A 19569-nucleotide genomic window follows, 5' to 3' on the forward strand; every position below is an offset into this window, starting at 1 on the left:
GTGAGTGAGTGAGTGTGTGTGTGTGAATGTGTGTGTGAGTGAGTGAGTGAGTGATTGAGTGATTGTGTGTGAGTGTGCGTGTGTGTGTGAGTGAGTGAGTGTGTGAGTGATTTTGTGTGTGAGTGAGTGAGTGATTGTGTGTGTGTGTGTGAGTGTGTATGTGTGTGAGTGATTGAGTGAGTGTGTGTGTTTGTGTGTGTGTGTGTGAGTGAGTGTGTGAGTGAGTGTATGTGTGTGTGTGTGAGGGTGTAAGTGTGTTTGTGTGTGTGAGTGAGTGAGTGTGTGTGTGTGTGAGGGTGTAAGTGTGTTTGTGTGTGTGTGTGTGTGTGAGTAAGTGTGTTTGTTTGTGTGTGTGTCTGTGTGTGTGTGTGTGTGTGTGTGTTCCATCTTTCTGCAGAGTAAACAGAGACTGTTCTCTTTATCTATAGAAACCTGGAGGTCTGATGTTCCCAGACCGAGCTGCCCTTTATGTGGTGGCGATTGAAGACCGACAGTACAAGGACTTCAAGATTCACTGTGAGAAAACACACACACACACACACACACACACACACACACATCTGATAACCCGTGAGGATGAGGGTAGAATTTGTAGTCCTAAGCCCAATTCGGATTGGACTAGTTTTCCCTGAGGAGGTCAGAGATATTCGTGTTTCATAGACGTACTTTGCGATTTGTAATTTCCTTCCGATTCTGCCAAGTCTGTGGTTCTTACACACAACTCAAGGGTCCTCTGAGAAATCTAATCCCGTTCGAATGCATCTGTGATTGATGATTATTGAATTTTCACAATGTCTCTACTCATGTATTTTGATCTTCTCAAACCGTCTAGAACACCTGCTGTGCACCTTTCAATTTGGATGTAGTTTTTTTTTTTCTCCATCCAACAAAATAATAAGAAAATAAATTTATAAAGGAGAGTCAAATCACAGAAACTGCTCAGAATGGCCACTGTAATATTAGTGCTTTCCCAGTGCTTTCAATCACATCGGCATATGTTTTTAGTGAATAATGTGATGTTTAGTGTATTAAATTCATGGCTCCATAGGGCCGATATTTTACAGAGTCCCAGAGAATGTTTTTTGGCAGTAGCTGGGTTTCCATCCACATATTTTTATGCACATTTTGGGATCTGCTGGATAGAAACATTAAGATGCAAATAAAATCTTCAAAATGCACATAAAAAAGTTATATACTCATTTGAGGTGGATACATTTTTTATTTGATAAGAAGAATGAGCCTGATTAAGAAATTATGTCGGTTATGCTGTTAGTCAAAAGTCTGGCTTTGCAATACTACTGTGAGAGTGTTGAATTTATATGCTGTTGTGTAAATGATTCTTTGTTTCTACAGGGTGGGAGAACGTTTATGGCTTTGACATGACGTGTATCCGGAACGTTGCTATGAAAGAACCACTGGTGGATATTGTGGACCCAAAACAAGTGGTGTCCAACACCTGCCTGATCAAGGTTAGCCATCAACACACTTGAGCGATTAATGTGTTCACACAAGTATGTGTGTTCCTCATGTGTGGGAGATGAGACAGTCCACAGAGAAAACATCAGCATTGATGTTTAACTGATAATAAGCTGTATCACTCAGTGTGACAGTTACATAATGATCTGTTGAAATGCAATTTCATTTCATTATAACCCACTGGAGAAGCTGCTGATGAGATCATTATTGGTTGAATCTGATTAATCTGGACTGGAACATTTATGGCTCTACAGATGGACTGTGAAATGCATCTTTAAACCTCTCCTTCCATTCAAGAAAGGTACTTTTTGGAATACAAAGTGTTTTATAGTTTCTTCTCAAATATGCTCTTTCACAGCTCAGACCACCAGGGAACAAAATCTAAAGTTTGACACAATTTAAAGCTGGTAAACTCTTTGAATTATGTTAGATTTTATTTGAATTTTTAAACAATTTAGTATGAGATAAATCACAAAAAAAAAGAAGAAATCAGGATGTTTTGTTAACCCTAACCCTAACAAAGACATTGGTTAAGTACATCAGATAAAAATGACAATGTCTAAAATATACTACATTTATTTCAATTTCTGTTGAAAAGCACCCCTAATCTCTCTCTCTCTCTCTCTTTGGCTCTCACCCACACCAACACTCACACACACACACACACACACACACACACACACACACACACACACACACACACACACACACACAGACACACACACACTCACACTCACACAGACACACACACAGACATACAAACACACACTCACACAGACACAGACACACATAGACACACTCGCACTCACACACACTCACACAGACACAGACAGACACAGACACACACTCGCACTCACACAGCCACAGACACACACACTCACACAGACACACACACACACACACACACTCACACAGACACACACACACACTCATACAGACACACACACTCACACAGACACAGACTCGCGCGCACACACTCACACAGACACGCACACACTCACACAGGCACACACACACACACACTCACACAGACTCCCACTCACGCGCGCACACACACACACAGAGACACAGACACACACTTGCACTCGCACACAGACACAGACACACATAGAGACAGACTCGTGCGCACACACTCACACAGACTCGCACTCGCGCGCGCACACACACACACACACCCAGACTCGCACTCGCGCGCACACACACACACCCAGACACACACACACACAGACACACTCACACAGACGCTCACGCGCACACACACAGACAGACACACACACACACACAAACACTCACACAGACACACTCACACAGACACACTCACACAGACACAGACACACACTCGTGCACACACACACAGACAGACACAGACACACACATTCACACAGACACACTGACACGCTGTCAATGCATCCCCGGATCTTTATAAATACAACAGTTTCTATATTATCTGAAATAACTCTGCACGTCGTGGCTGCATTACCACCTCGGGGTGTGCATTATCTTTCAATAATTTCATGGTCCATCGTCAATTATTCCTTACATATAATGTTATCAAATTTATACTAAATCATTTTAAAATTGCAAATATAAAAAGGTTTGTTAGATTTATGCTGCTAAATAAGGTGGAAATGCATCATCACAGTCAGTGAAAAGGGTCCGCTGATGAAGGCACTTAAATTAAGTTGTGGATGGAAGTTTGACGCACACACAAATGCACACGCACAATATCTTATGCTGACTTGTTTGTGCAGGAACAAAGTGATTCATTTTAATTTCCAAACTTTGTGATTCATAAGACAAAATCAAATAGTTCTGACTGGTTGGGAGATTTAATGCTTGATTTTAATGGAAGTGAGAGTGAGAGGAATATAAAACAACAGACAGAGAGAGAGAGAGAGAGAGAGAGAGAGAGAGAGAGAGAGGGTGCACACTCAGTCACAATATGATTTTGGTGCTGTTTTCAGGTTAATCTGTCAGAGGTGAGATACTCAGTGTGCTGATGGGAAATTATGGAGTTCTGTGCTGATATAAGAGCAGTAATAACATCCTAGCAGGATTACTGAAGGACTAGCAGGATGACATTTCACAAGCAGAGATGGAAAGAAAAACAGAGAGCAAGAACAATCAGGATGTGGATCTTTTGTTCATTCTCTTCTATAGGAATCAGTAGCCACTAATGAGATCACTTTAATATCTCAATTGTTTCTCGTAAACAGCAGTGAGATTAAATGGGGAGCAAATGAGGACTTCTGCTTAAGTCTCCTGACTCTTAGATGTTTCAATACTGCTTCAGCACATTTCCCATAATCTCACATGTGTCTCCTCTAGACTTTCAGAGGAGATCTCAACAACGAGTGCATTTACATGCAACACGAAATCAGGGTAATGGGCAAAAATCCACCTGTGCTGATCGGTTTATGCTTAAACTGTTTATGACTTTACTCCATTAAAGGAATGCTGTTGAAGGCATTTACATGACCACACATGTTGTCAAATATTAAGTATAATCAGTGGAAGAACGTCCATGTAATGTGCACAATGTCTTAAACTAAGCTCAGATTTGCAATCAAAAGTCAGAGGTCTCACAATGAACTCTTACTGTGTGTCAACAATTGATTCATTTGTTTCTATTTGCACTGCACCTAGGGCATTTTAGGAGAAACATCTGAGACATGAAACATAAGTGAGAACTCCATGAGGTCTGCTGTGCCATAAAGGAGCAACCTCATAGCAATACAATTTTCCTGTCTTTTTTGTGTAGTTCTCAATATAAATATACCTCTCTCTTTTCTTACGTCATCTCAGGAAGTGGATATCTACACAGTGAAGCCAGAGGAACTGTCCTTCACCTCCTCATTCTGCTTACAGATCCAGAGGAATGACTATGTCCATGCTTTGGTCACCTACTTCAACATTGAGTTCACCAAGTGTCATAAAAAGACCGGCTTCTCCACAGGTGCCATGTTTTATACCACTTCATTTCTCTGTCTACAAGAGTTTCATCTGGAAAATGGACAGAAAGCATTCTAAGAGACCAGCCAAAGTGCTTCATGTGCGCATGTGTCATTTGTGGTTTATTTCTGCACTCTAGTGGCTGATTTATGACACAGCACAACCGAAAGTAAATCACAGTTTGCCAGAACAGATGGTGGGCACTCACCACCACCCAATCATAGCAGACAATTCTGTATAATATGAAATGTCTCTGAGAAGCCAATTTGAAGAATACATCTAGCCCCATATTGTATTGTAGCAAAGTTGCTATTTCAACAAAAATATTTGCAATGTGTTCGAGATGTGTTTACATGTAAATTTGCCTTCAGGCTCACCCATTTTTTGGTAATGCACCCATGTGGCTTTTCCCCTCTTCTATCATGTGCTGCAGCATTAAAGGAACAGTTCAAGTAAAAATGAAAATTCTCTCATCATTTACTCACTCTCATGCCATCCCAGAAGTGTGTGACTTTCTTTCTTCTGCAGAACACAAATTAAGATTTTTAGAAGAATGTTTCAGCTCTGTAGGTCCATACAATGCAAGTGAATGGTGACCAGAAATTTGAAGCTCTAAAAAGCACATAAAAGCAGCATAAAAGTAATCCATACGTGGTTTAATCCATGTCTTCAGAAGAGATATGATGGGTGTGGGTGAGAAACAGATAAATAGTTAAGTCCTTTTTTACATGCATATTGCCCAGTAGGTGGCGATATGCATGAAGAATGTGAATCACCAGAAGCAGAAGAAGAAGAATGTGAAAGTGAAAGCGGAGATTTATAATAAAAAAAGGACTTAAATATTGTTCTACTTCTCACCCACATCTATCATATCACTTCTGAAGACATGGATTAAACCACTGGAGTCACATTGATTACTTTTATGCTGCATGTATGTGCTTTTTAGAGCTTTAAAGTTCTGTTCACTTGCATTGTATGGACCTACAGAGCTGAAATATTCTTCTAAAAATCTTCATTTGAGAAAGTCAAACACATCTGGGATGGCATGAGCGTGAATAAATGAATTTGAATTTTTGGGAGAACTAGTCCTATAAGGGTGTAGTTCACTCAAAAATGACAGTTGTGTCATCATTTAGTCACCCTCATGTTGTTCTAAACCCATGTGGAATACAATATATGTTAAGGTCTAATAGACTCATTCACTTTCATTGCATCTTTTTTTCCTGTGAAATGAAAGTTAATGGTGACTGTGACTGAATATTCTGCATGACATCTATATTTGTGTTCCACAGAAGAAGAAAAAAGTCGTACAGGTCTGCAACAACATGAGGGTGTGTTAATGATGACATAATTGTTGGGTGAACTACCCCTTTAATTGCTAAAAGCAGGAAGGAATGTTACATCTAATTACCGTTTATTTCAGCTGTTGCTAAGAGGGACAGATATATTGCATTCACACAAACTTTTCAAATGTGAGGATTCAGACACACCGTCTGCTGCGGCTTACACTCATGTTTTTAGTTTTCTTTACTGCATTTCTTGTGCAACTCCACAATCTGATGTATTATAAAGTCAAGAGACTACCTGACCTGGATGTAAAGTGGGAGTGTTGTGGGATTCTCATGCACACAGATCTGAGGTCTGTGTTTAGTTCTCCTGATCTTTCAGACTTACTGTATTACTCTGTCAGGTACAAGCCGAGTTTGTCAGTGTAACAGTGTGTGCTGTTACACTGTATAATGAATGTTACATTGCATATATTAACACTTGTGATATGTGTCCTCTCTCGTAGCTCCAGATGCTCCGTTCACACACTGGAAGCAGACCGTGTTTTATCTGGAGGAGTATCTGACTGTGAAGAGAGGAGAAGAGATCGTGGGCACCGTCTCCATGAAGCCCAATGAGAAGAACACAGTAAGAATCATCATAGCACACATGCAACACATGCCCGGTCAGGTTTGCTGGTTTTATGGGGGGTTTGAGCACTTTTCATCTGGCCAACCGGCTAAACCAGCTGAACACCAGTTTAACGAGGCTAGACCAGCTGAAGACCAGCAAAACATCTTAGGCTGGTCTAAGATGTCTTTTTCTGAAGTGTGGATGATGTAATGTTCGGAAAGCTCACTCTAGTGTTTCATACATATTTCTGTTTTTGCAGCGGTGGAGTCCCAGACGAGCCATACATATTGAGTTTTAAAACAGATCAACATTTTTTTTTAATGGAATATTAATTAAAATTTCAATTTAAATACATAAGTAACTTCATTACTTTTTTAAATGATCAACCTGTCAGTAATGATAATGATTTATGTTTCATGAATCTTAAAGTACACAAAACAACTCTTGCTTCATTGCTGAATGTAATGATAACTTCAGTGAAGATTTCATTCAAACCAGTAACTCTTTAAACTACGCAAAAGAACCGGTTCAAAATAGTCTTTTGCTTGGGAATCGTACTACACTGGTTGCACTGTTTTTGCATGCAACTCAACAGAAAGATGCGTTTTTCTTGCATTTATATTTGTGGTACATTGTCTTTTTATCTCATTGCATTCTTTTAGACTGCAAGATCCTAACTCAGGTAAAGTTTTCTTTACAAAATGATTCATTTTGCTGTATATTCTATAGCGGTGGCACAGGAAACACTGGTTGAATATTACAACAACATTCAGCTGTTTTCGTGACATTTTACATTTAGAATGTATGTGAATCCACACGTTTTTGTTTATCCGATGTTTGTACACAAGCAAAGACACTTTAAATACAATGCAATGTTTTCCGAAACGCACATACTGGATGTTTGTGTGAGCCGTTATTCAAAATAAAACTGTCTTTCTCTTTTTCTTCTTATGTAATTCTCTGTTTTTATTCAGCGTGATCTGGATTTTACCTTTGAGCTGGATTTTAAAGGTCAGCTGTGCGAGACGGCCATCGCTCATGACTATAAGATGCGTTAAACGTACAGCAGAGAGAGCAAGAGGCGCAGCTCAGTGAAGCAGAAGCAGGAGTCACTCCGGATCAATGCTTCAGCACTGCTGGAAAGAGACACACACAAAGAGAAAGACCAGGACAGAAGATGTTAGAAGATCGGATGACTCTTCCAGCAATAGCAGCCTTGCCTTCACTAACTAAAGGCTGCACTAGTTCGCCATCTCTCCTACGACTGTTCAGAGACTGAATATAATTATATACGCCTCTGCAAACTAAAGAATGTCATTGTCTTAGAAATGTTAATTTATAGTATAGATTTTGCATTGAGTGTAGGTGTGAGACGTTTGGAATGATGAATGATGTGCATCTAAAGATATTGAGAATGTGTCGATGTAACATATTTCTATCAAAAGAGTAACTCCGCTAATGAACTCAGAATATATTTATATATATCTGAAGCTGAGCTGCACTTTAACAAGTAAAATAAGGATAAACTTTTCACAAAATCCAGGTCATTCTCAGGAAATGGCACCACTTGTGCTAGATTTGTGGTTAGTTTTTGTGTGCCATGTAAATCATAATTTATTACATATGAAATATTAAAAGATTCTACTCTAATATACGTTCTAAATATTTTGGGTTGAATGTCACGGGACTCAAGATCAGTGCAGAAGTGTCTGTAAAAACCTTAGCTAACAAATCGTCATGGTTACTGGTGTAACCTCCGTTTCCTGATGGAGGGAACGAGACGTTGGTGTCGATGTAGTGACACTAGGGGTCACTCTTGGGAGCCCGAGACACCTCTGGTCTTTGATAAAAGGCCAATGAAAATTGGCGAGTGGTATTTGCATGCCACTCCCCCGGACATACGGGTATAAAAGGAGCTGGTATGCAACCACTCATTCAGGTTTTATGCTGAGGAGCCGATATAAGGTCCGGCCATTTCAGCGGGTAGTTTAGCGTTGTGGCAGGAGGGACACAACGTCTCGTTCCCGGAGGTTACACCAGTAACCATGACGTTCCCTATCTGTCACTCACTCAACGTTGGTGTCAATGTAGTGACACTAGGGGTCCCAATACAAAACGCCACAAGGCTGAACTGTGTTACGTGAACTGGCAGTGTGTGGTGGGCAGACTTGCTGTGTGCCTCATAGCCAGCACACCAGGTCGACACGTAACCTCCCCCAACACAGTTATGAGTGTCGAACGGCCCTTTTTGGGGACAAGTCGACTACCCAAGGACAGAGACAGGTTTAACCCAGTCGTGGCCTCTTTCCCCGTTCTGTTTTTCCACTCCCTAAAAAGTCTGTGCAAGCAGGCTCACTGGGGGAAATGCATATTTGCGTAGGCCAGGGGGCCAGCTGTGTGCCAGTGCATCTATGCCGAGGGGAGCCTCGGTGAGGGCGTAGCAGAGTGGGCAGTGGGAGGATTCTTGGGAGGCGAACAGGTCCACCTGTGCCCGTCCGAATCGACTCCAAATCAGCTGGACCACCTGAGGGTGGAGTCTCCACTCTCCCCTGAGGGAAACCTGCCGTGACAGCGCGTCCGCTGTAGTGTTGAGGTTGCCCGGGATGTGAGTGGCTCGCAGCGACTTGAAGTGCTGCTGACTCCGGAGGAGGAGACGGCGGGCGAGTTGTGACATACAGCGAGAGCGCAGACCGCGTTCAAAACAGGCCAGCACCGACTGGGCGCGCTCGTTCGTAAGGCGCGCCGTCAAGGAGACTGAGTCCAACTCCAAACTGAGAAAAGAGATGCTCTGAACCGGGAGGAGCTTGCTCTTTTCCCAGTTGACCCGAAGCCCTAGTCGGCTGAGGTGTGAGGGCACCAGGTCCCTGTGTGCACATAACACATCTCGAGAGTGAGCTAGGATTAGACAGTCGTCGAGATAGTTGAGAATGCGAATGCCCACCTCCCTTAACGGGGCAAGGGCAGCCTCTGCGATCTTCGTAAAGACGCGAGGAGACAGGGACAGGCTGAAAGGGAGGACTTTGTACTGATACGCCTGACCCTCGAACGCGAACTGCAGGAAGGGTATGTGTCGAGGAAGGATCGAGATGTGAAAGTACGCATCCTTCAGGTCTACCGCCGTGAACCAATCTTGATGCCGGACGCTCGCTAGAATGCGTCTTTGCGTCAGCATCTTGAACAGGAGTCTGTGTAAAGCCCGGTCAGTACTCGCAGGTCCATGATTGGCCGCAACCCACCGCCTTTTTTGGGTACGATGAAGTAGAGGCTGTAAAACTCTTTCTTCATCTTGGCTGGAGGAACAGGTTCTATCGCGTCCTTCCGTAGGATTGTAGCGATCTCCACGCGCAGGGTGGCAGCGTTTTCGCCCTTGACCAAGGTGAAGTGAATACCGCTGAACCTGGGCAGGCGCCTGGCGAACTGAATCGCGTAGCCGAGTTGGACGGTCCGGACCAGCCCCCGCGACACATTGGAAAGCGCAAGCCACGTGTCCAAATTCTGCGCGAGGGGGACCAAGGGGACAACATCGTCGGACATACCGGCAGGTGGGGCGGAGCGGTGGGGCGGAGCGCGAGGTGCCACAGCACGTCATGGCCGTGCTGAGTCTAGGGACATCGAAGCACTTACCTGGCTCCTTGTGACCACCCCCGGAACAGCCTGGGAGGGGGGAGGAAGAGTCCTGTCCTTGTAACCCGTGGAGGCTGCCACATCGGGGGTGACTGTGTGCCACAGCTGGGCGCTCAGGGGCAGAAAGGGCACCGCTGGAGTGCCAATCCTGCAAGAAAAAGCCCATGGACGGTAGTCTTGGTGACGACCGTACACACCGGGTATGTGACCCAGGGAGGAAGGAAGCCGCTCTTTTGCTGAACTGTTGGGTACCGCAGCCACTTGGGCATGTGGCGAAATCAAACAAAAAGGCAACAAAAGATTTTCCACCCGGCCCTCCACCGGGGGATGGAGTGGTCTTCCTACCAGCTCCATGTGAGTGGGTTCCCTCGTACCTGGGTTGCCCGTCTCAGGGGCGCTTCGAGGACCTCCGTGGGTTCTTCGGTGCCGGCTAGGAGACGGGTGGCGTCGGCTTCCTGCGGTGGGCTCCACACCGGAGACGGGCCGAAGGGGCGGGCTGCGGCGGAGCCGGTGCAGTCACCGCAGGGGGATGCCCTTGGCGACGAGCAGACAGGGTGCGGGATCTTGAGCCGCGCCGGGGCAGGATGTGCCGGATTGCCTCTGTCTGCTGCTTCACCGTCGAGAACTACTGGGCAAAGTCCCCAACGGTGTCGCCAAATAGGCCCACCTGGGAAATGGGGGTAGCAAGGAACCGTGTCTTGTCGGCCTCGCCCATCTCGACCAGGTTGAGCCACAGGTGGCGCTCCTGGACCACTAGTGTGGCCATCGTCTGCCCGAGAGACCGCGCCGTGACCTTCGTCGCCCGGAGGGCGAGGGCGGTCGCCGAGCGCAGTTCCTGCATCAAATCTGGGGCAGAACTACCCTCGTGCAGTTCTTTCAGCGCCTTGGCTTGGTGGACCTGCAGGAGAGCCATGGCGTGCAGGGCAGAGGCAGCTTGTCCAGCAGCACTGTAGGCTTTATCCGTCAGGGACGACGTGAGCCTACAGGGCTTGGACGGGAGCTTAGGGCGTCCACGCCAGGTGGTGGCGCTCTGCGGGCATAAATGCACTGCGAGCGCCTTATCCACCGGGGGAATCGCCATATAGCCCTTGGCCGCCCCGCCATCGAGGGTAGTGAGAGCGGGGGAACTGTGGAGTCGGGGCCGGGCAGTGAAAGGTGCCTCCCACAACTTCGTCAGCTCTTCATGCACTTCCGGGAAGAATGGCACTGGAGCTGGGCACGGCTGTTTTGAGCGGCGCTGCGAGCCCAGAAACCAATCATCAATCCGTGAGGGTTCAGGGGAGAGCGGAGGGTTCCACTCTAGCCCGACACTCACGGCCACCCGGGAAAGCATGTCCGTCATTTCAGCATCGGCCTGTGACTGGGCGATCGTCCCTGTAGGGGGAAGCCCAGCTGAGGCTTCTGCGTCTGACTGGATAAGACCGCTCTCCGATGCTGTGCTCGAGAGCTCATCGTCTTCGCGAGCTCCGAACAAGAAGCCAGACTCGCCGTGCGATGAGCCGGCGAACTCATCCAGAAGCCCGATTGTGGCAGACGAGCGTGCTGGGGAATGGGAGGTCCGCGGGGGGATACCCAGTGGAGACGATCCCATTGGGGTCCCCAAATCGCCCCCAGTGCTAGCCGCGCTGGCCTCATACCCGTAGGTAGAAGGACCGAGGCGGGGAGCCGCTGGGGTGGCTTGCTTTCTTATGAAAGCAAGCCGCGACTGCAACGTTACCATGGTCATGTTCTCGCAGTGAGAACATGAACCATTCACAAACGCTGCCTCCATGTGGGTCGCGCCCAGACACGAAAGACAGCGATCATAACCATCCGAAGTTGAGAGAAAACGACCGCAACCAGGAATAACACGCAATCGGAAAGGTATCTTTAGAAAGACGCATCTTTAAAAAGACGTTCCGTGTGTGCGCTCTTTTAGAGAAATATACTCTTTTAGAGGGGAAAAATGCTCTTTCAGAAAATATACTCTCTAGTTTTTCTGCCGAAGCACCCAGGAGCGTTCTCTGCAGTGCACCAGTGCAGAGGAGGGAGAAGCCGCTGAAATGCGCCGTCAGATCCAGCAGAGGTGAATGAACAGTGATATTCAGCTCAGCGAGCATGACCGTTCGGCTCCGAAGAGAAAATCTGAATGAGTGGTTGCATACCAGCTCCTTTTATACCCGTATGTCCGGGGGAGTGGCATGCAAATACCACTCGCCAATTTTCATTGGCCTTTTATCAAAGACCAGAGGTGTCTCGGGCTCCCAAGAGTGACCCCTAGTGTCACTACATCGACACCAACGTCGAGTGAGTGACAGACAGGGAAACATCGCAACTCACCAGTGAAACTAAATGAAAACATCATTACATGAAATAAAAATAAAAACTGAAATAACATAATATGAAAAATTAAAAAATTTACTAAAATACTTTTTCATAACTCCAAAATGGACAAAAATCTAAATAAAAATTATCTCAAATTAATTTTAGTTTTTTATAAAACACTGTGATACACACATATATATACATATATTTACAATCCACCTTTATTAAACATGAAAATTACATTAGATAAAAGAAACACAAGAAATTTAATGACGTTACACGTTCAAATTATACCAGTAAACACTTTAGCTTTGACAGCCTTAAAATATTCCATAGAATAAAACTAAAATAAAAACTAACTAAACACAGAGAAAACTAAAACTAACAAAGTGTGAAAACTAATGAAAACTAATCTAAACTGGAATGACATACTGAATATAAAACAGTAGAAGCATAAATAGTATAATTTTTTTTTTTGTTCTTCAAATAATCAAATCAAAATCATCAAATAACATGACTGTATCATGTTCATTTTGTCAGCAGTAGGTCACAGGGGTGGGCACACGTGGCACAGTAATGGCACTGTTTCCTGAGAATTGCCCATTTATCATGAAATCAAGATTGGGGCATCAATAACAACTCTGAACCTATGATGGTTTCTGTCCATCATTTTCCAGAAAAATCAAACAAAAATGAACATCAGCAGCTAATAATGGAAATAATCACATTATGTCTCAATTCAGAAGCAACAGATAGAGCATTTGTGCTGTGGTGAATAATGTCATGTGGGCATCTGTGAATTTTTTGTTCTGGTAGATTTATGAGACTGCAATATATACAGTAGTGTCAGTATAATTCTACATTTCCACTTGCATCTGCTAACAGAGCACAGAGATAGTAACAGAGACAAAGAGAGAAACAGCACATCATACGTATACAAAAAACAGATGCCATGTGGAATGCTCTGTCTGTCTGTGGTGCATGATTTGGACACCTGCTCCTCTTCACCTGTGCTCTTAATCCAGTCGTTGCCAAAGCGATGTCTGGGATCTGTCCGGGTCCATCTGTGACCTCAGTGTCACAGCCAATTATACTGTTCAGTGATGATAAAAGTCTACAAATACCCCTGGTCCTCACCGAAAACATTCAGTTCACTAGCCAAAAAAATGGTCCATTTTGCATTATACTGTTTGTTCACAATTAGTTTCTATTATAGGACTTTATCTAGTGTGTGTGTGTGTGTGTGTGTGTATATATATATATATATATATATATATATATATATATATATACACTATATTGCCAAAAGTATTCGCTCACCCATCCAAATAATTGAATTCAGGTGTTCCAATCACTTCCATGGCCACAGGTGTATAAAATGAAGCACCTAGGCATGCAGACTGCTTCTACAAACATTTGTGAAAGAATGGGCCACTCTCAGGAGCTCAGTGAATTCCAGCGTGGTACTGTGATAGGATGCCACCTGTGCAACAAGTTCAGTCGTGAAATTTCCTCGCTACTAAATATTCCACAGTCAACTGTCAGTGGTATTATAACAAAGTGGAAGCGATTGGGAATGACAGCAACTCAGCCACGAAGTGGTAGGCCACATAAAATGACAGAGCGGGGTCAGCGGATGCTGAGGCTCATAGTGCGCAGAGGTCGCCAACTTTCTGCAGAGTCTAATCGCTACAGACCTCCAAAGTTCATGTGGCCTTCAGATTAGCACAAGAACAGTGCGTAGAGGGCTTCATGGCGAGCAGCTGCATCCAAGCCATACATCACCAAGTGCAATGCAAAGCGTCGGATGCAGTGGTGTAATGCACGCCGCCACTGGACTCTAGAGCAGTGGAGACGCGTTCTCTGGAGTGACGAATCACACTTCTCCATCTGGCAATCTGATGGACGAGTCTGGGTTTGGCGGTTGCCAGGAGAACGGTACTTGTCTGACTGCATTGTGCCAGCTGTGAAGTTTGGTGGAGGGGGGATTATGGTGTGGGGTTGTTTTTCAGGAGCTGGGCTTGGCCCCTTAGTTCCAGTGAAAGGAACTCTGAATGCTTCAGCATACCAAGAGATTTTGGACAATTCCATGCTCCCAACTTTGTGGGAACAGTTTCGGGATGGCCCCTTCCTGTTCCAACATGACTGCGCACGAGTGCACAGAGCAAGGTCCATAAAGACATGGATGAGCGAGTTTGGTGTGGAAGAACTTGACTGGCCTGCACAGAGTCCTGACCTCAACCCGATAGAGCACCTTTGGGATGAATTAGAGCGAAGACTGTGAGCCAGGCCTTCTCGTCCAACATCAGTGTCTGACCTCACAAATGCGCTTCTGGAAGAATGGTCAAAAATTCCCATAAACACACTCCTAAACCTTGTGGAAAGCCTTCCCAGAAGAGTTGAAGCTGTTATAGCTGCAAAGGGTGGGTCGACGTCATATTAAACCCTATGGATTAAGAATGGGATGTCACTTAAATTCATATGCGTCTAAAGGCAGATGAGCGAATACTTTTGGCAATATAGTGTATATATATATATATATATATATATATATATATATATATATATATATATATGACCTGATTATGTGCTAGAATCAGGCTAAGAATGTTTTACCATCCAAAACTAATAGGGTTTGTTATTGAAATTTGAAATTTACATGTAAAAAAAATTCTTCTGATTATTAGGTCTATTAATATTACCGATTGCCTGATTTGAGCATCTGTTAAAATAATCTGAAATGCAATAGCTTAAAACATTAAATTAAAACCAAGTAAAATGTTAGTAGGCGTATGATAGCATGTCTTAGTGGTCTATGGCAGTTTGTAGAACATGAGGACATGTTGCTGTATGAAAGATGAAATATAAAACACATTGATGTGATTATGGATGTATCATAAATAAAGGAGTTTAAAATTCACTTCTGTAGAATTGGTGCTGTCATACTGAAGGTTGCACAGAGAAAGCAGTCATTTGTACTTTAATGTGCTGGCAGTCATTCAGCTGGTGTGCCAACTTACACCCATTGGCAGTCTTCTGATTGGAATGTGTTTACCTGATGCAACAAATGGCATCAGAAACTAATCAAAGTCCCTTTCAAGGCAAGTCAGTCCACTCGGCGGTCAACTTTGGATCTCTCGCGAGTGGCTATTGTCTATGTGAACAAGCAGCATACAAGTGTAGCTCTTATCTACTTGAATGAGGAAAGACTGAAATCTCCAAAACAGTTGATCAAGATTACGATCAAAGAACATATTTCTAATCAGCAGTAAAATCTGACAACACTGGCATCATGAATTGTGCTTCTTTAGCTCAGATCATGCTAAAAAATGCTATTTTTCAGGCTGGTCCAACTAATGTGCATGCACATTCTAGAGTTGATTGATAGGGATGTCTATATATAAAAGGTGACTGGCTCTTTTACCTGTAAGGCGGGACTTTTTAACATCAGCCATATGATGGCGTTCCAGTTTCTCTCATTAATTGTATTACAAGTGTTAAGTCTCAATCTAATATCTTCTTCATCTCTGACAAAGTATCCAAACATCCAGCTTTTGTTTTGTTTTGTTTTGTTTTGTTTTGTTTGTGCTCTGTGTTCTAAACAGTGGCGTAGTCAAGAGTGGGCCTGTGCCCACCCAAATTAGACCCAGGCTCATGCAGAATGTTAGAGATTATTCTTTGAATTCAAATATATATTTACAAATTAGTTGAAAACTGCATAAATTCTGATTTCTAAAAGTGTGAAAGAACTTTTTGAATGTGCCGTGTCACAAAAACTTTTTATTGAGGCCCACCCAAAAGTAATTTCCTGGCAACACCCTTGGTCCTAAAGTATCCCAAAAATTTTTGGGATTAACATTTTGTATTGATTCATACATTAAACAAAGAAAAGCTAAACATATATACACAGAATCCATATTTAACCCCCCCATTACCTCTTCCAATCCCCAACCCCACCCTGACCCTCAACAAACATTCCTGTGGTCACATATGAGTATATATATATATATATATATATATATATATATATATATATATATATATATATATATATATACATACATGTATGTATACATATATACATAAAATAATCAAACACATTAACAACTACACCTCTCGCTCCACTGCCCCTCCCCGAGAGACCTCCAAAAACAGCAAATATTTCCCCCATATCTCCACAAATGAGTCCTAGATGACCCTTCTTCGAAAGCTGCCACCCTCCCCATCTCCGAGCACCATGCCTGAAATGGGGGCGCTCCAGCTGACTTCCATCCCCTTAAAACAACTTGTCTGGTGATATGGTTCAGCCATATGCTTGAGGCAACATTTAGATAATTGTCCGAATTAAACACTCTGGACACTTTTGTCCATTTTGGCAAATGCGAGATAACGGGGTGTAACTTAACTTCTCCGGTTAGTTTGATAGAAAGGCTTTGCGATGGCAAAATAGGGGCAAGAAATTCCTGTTCAATACAAAACAAGGGAGGGGCTCTCTCAGGTGGAAGAAACCAATGAGCCAAATGTCTGAGACCTTATGCATAATAATAAAACAAAATCTTGGGTAGGCCTAACCCACCTTTGTCAATCAGCATATACAACTTATTGAAATGAAATCTAAGAAGCTTACCATTCCAAATGAAGGACTTCGCTATGCTATCAAATTGCTTGAAATAAGATAGGGGGACATCTACAGGGAGAGATTGTAGCAGGTAGTTGAATTTTGGAATACAGTTCATTTTAATTACATTATCCTTCCCAATCACAGATAAATGTAATGAAGCCCACCAAACCACATCACTCGAAAACCTTTTTATTAAGGTGTCTAAATGAACTCAACTAAAATCAGACAAATATGCTGGGAATAAAATAGCCAAATACTTAATGCCCTGTTTGGGGCACTGGAAGGCGCCCGGTTGAAAAGCCATTAAAGGGCAGTACGCTGTCAGAGCCAAAGCTTCAGATTTAGACCAATTCACTCTATATCCTGAGAATTTAGAAAAGGAATTAATAATTCTGTGGAGGCAAGTCATAGATCTAGTGGGGTCAGATACAAATAATAAAATATCATCTGCATAAAGCAAAAGTTTATGCGCCACACCTCCCACAATCACCCCTGGAAAATCATTCTCTTTTCTTATCACGGCTGCTAATGGTTCCAGGGCAAGACAGAACAATAATGGGGAAAGAGGGCAACCCTGCTGGGTGCCCCTATCCAGAATAAAATAATCTGAAATTAATCCATTTGTTTGTACCTCTGCTACCGGGTGTCTATAAAGTAACTTAATCCACCCACTAACTGTATTCCCGAACCCATATATTTCCAAAATCTTAAAAATATAATCCCATTCTACCTTATCAAATGCCTTTTTCACCGTCAAGTGAGATGGCAGCGACCGGAGTCTGATCATTCACCATTGACCACATGATATTGATGAAACGCCTAATGTTATCAGAAGAGCTGCGGCCCCGAATAAACCCCACCTGATCTATATGTATAAGCAATGTCATAACTTAATCGGTTAGCCAAAATTTTTGCCAATATTTTTAAGTCTAGCTGGATCAGGGAAATTGGATGGTAACTCTTACACTCGTTTGGATCTTTGTCCTTTTTAAGAATCAGACTGATCTGGGCTTGTGTCATGGTTGGCGGAAGCTTTCCATTCTTTAATGATTCCGTATAAACTTCTAACAAAAGTGGAGCCAGTTCTGCAGCATAAGATCTAAAAAATTCAGCGGCAACGCCATCTGGCCCCAGAGCCTTGCCTGTAGGCAAGGCCTTAATTACCTCGTCAAGTTCCTCCAAGTTTATCTCAGAATCAAGACCGTTAGTTTAGGGAGTTCTAATGGTTCCACAAAGTTTCTAATATCCTTATCAGTAGTCGAAGGTGTGGAACTATAAAGATCAAGATAGAATTCTTTAAAAGCATTATTAATATCAATGGTTTTGGTAAATATATCACCACCAGCAGATTTCACTGAGGGAATGGTAGAAAAAGACTCTCTCTGTTTTATATATCTAGCCAAAATCTTCCCTGCTTTGTCCCCCGACTCAAAGTATGACTGTCTTGCCCTGAATAACCAAAGCTCCACCTTCCGTGACAAAATAGTATTATATCTGTATTTCAATCGGGTCAATTCTCTGAGGCCATTGAACGACATTTGGGGCTTAAGCTCTGCCTCAGCACTTTTAATATTTCCTTTCAACTCCACGAGTTCTCGTGCTTTGGATTTTTTGGTGAATGAGACATACTGTATGATCCGACCCCTAAGAACTGCCTTAAGTGCCTCCCAAGCCACGCCCACAGAGGATACTGAGGACCAGTTTGTCTCCATATAAACACTGATTTCAGCCTTTAACATTTGTTGGAATTCAGGATTTTGCAAAAGGGATACATTAAAGCACCAATTTTATGATTTCCTTTTCTCTTTTTGTGATTAAAGAGGCATCTGGGGTTGACCCCAGATGATCCGAGACTAAAATGTTTCCAATTGAGCAATCAGCAACAGATGAAATGAGGGACTTAGATATAATAAAAAAATAGTGATAAGAGTAATAATCTTATGGATGAAAAAATGTATTGTCCCTCCCAGATGGGTTCAACAGTCTCCAAATTCAAGTCCCTTCTTCAATGTAAATCACCTGTTTTATCATCCATAAGTTTGATCACTTAGAAACGTCACACCTCTGCCCAACAGGACACATGATTTGAGGCATCATTCATGTCTATAGCACAAATGTTGCAGGACAAATTACACAACAAATCTCAAAATAATTGTTCTAGGTAAAACATTTTGCATTGAAAGAATCATCTACAAAGAAAATGTTTCTTTGCATCTCTAAACGATTCTTAGCAACTCCAACTGGCTCAATGTAAAGGTGCTACTCAATAAAAATGCTCACCAGCTTGGAGAGGTACTTGGATGCAAAATGAAGTATGCAGATGGGTATGTAATAAATGTATTAAAGATGATGATCACACAGATTAAAGTTTATGTCTTTTGTCACAGTCAGTTTTGTCATTTCGTGTCATTTAGGAGCAGCCTTATCTGACATACACTATATTGCCAAAAGTATTCGCTCACCCATCCAAATAATTGAATTCAGGTGTTCCAATCACTTCCATGGCCACAGGTGTATAAAATGAAGCACATAGGCATGCAGACTGCTTCTACAAACATTTGTGAAAGAATGGGCCACTCTCAGGAGCTCAGTGAATTCCAGCATGGTACTGTGATAGGATGCCACCTGTGCAACAAGTCCAGTCGTGAAATTTCCTCGCTACTAAATATTCCACAGTCAACTGTCAGTGGTAT

At 43.1% G+C, this 19569-nt stretch overlaps 1 protein-coding gene across 1 annotated transcript in view; it reads left to right on the plus strand.

The window, feature by feature from the left end:
* Nucleotides 1-7385, plus strand: part of LOC127417080 (protein arginine N-methyltransferase 8-B-like) — a 22386-nt gene extending 15001 nt beyond the window's left edge. The window contains exons 6-10 of the mRNA XM_051656804.1: nucleotides 429-516; nucleotides 1354-1469; nucleotides 4282-4432; nucleotides 6221-6342; nucleotides 7302-7385. Coding sequence (XP_051512764.1) covers nucleotides 429-516; nucleotides 1354-1469; nucleotides 4282-4432; nucleotides 6221-6342; nucleotides 7302-7385 — 561 coding nt within the window. The remainder of the gene's footprint in view (nucleotides 1-428; nucleotides 517-1353; nucleotides 1470-4281; nucleotides 4433-6220; nucleotides 6343-7301) is intronic.
* The last annotated feature ends 12184 nt before the right edge of the window (nucleotides 7386-19569 follow it).

This window comes from Myxocyprinus asiaticus, chromosome 26 (assembly GCF_019703515.2).
Source record: "Myxocyprinus asiaticus isolate MX2 ecotype Aquarium Trade chromosome 26, UBuf_Myxa_2, whole genome shotgun sequence".
Taxonomy (NCBI): Eukaryota; Metazoa; Chordata; class Actinopteri; order Cypriniformes; family Catostomidae; genus Myxocyprinus; species Myxocyprinus asiaticus.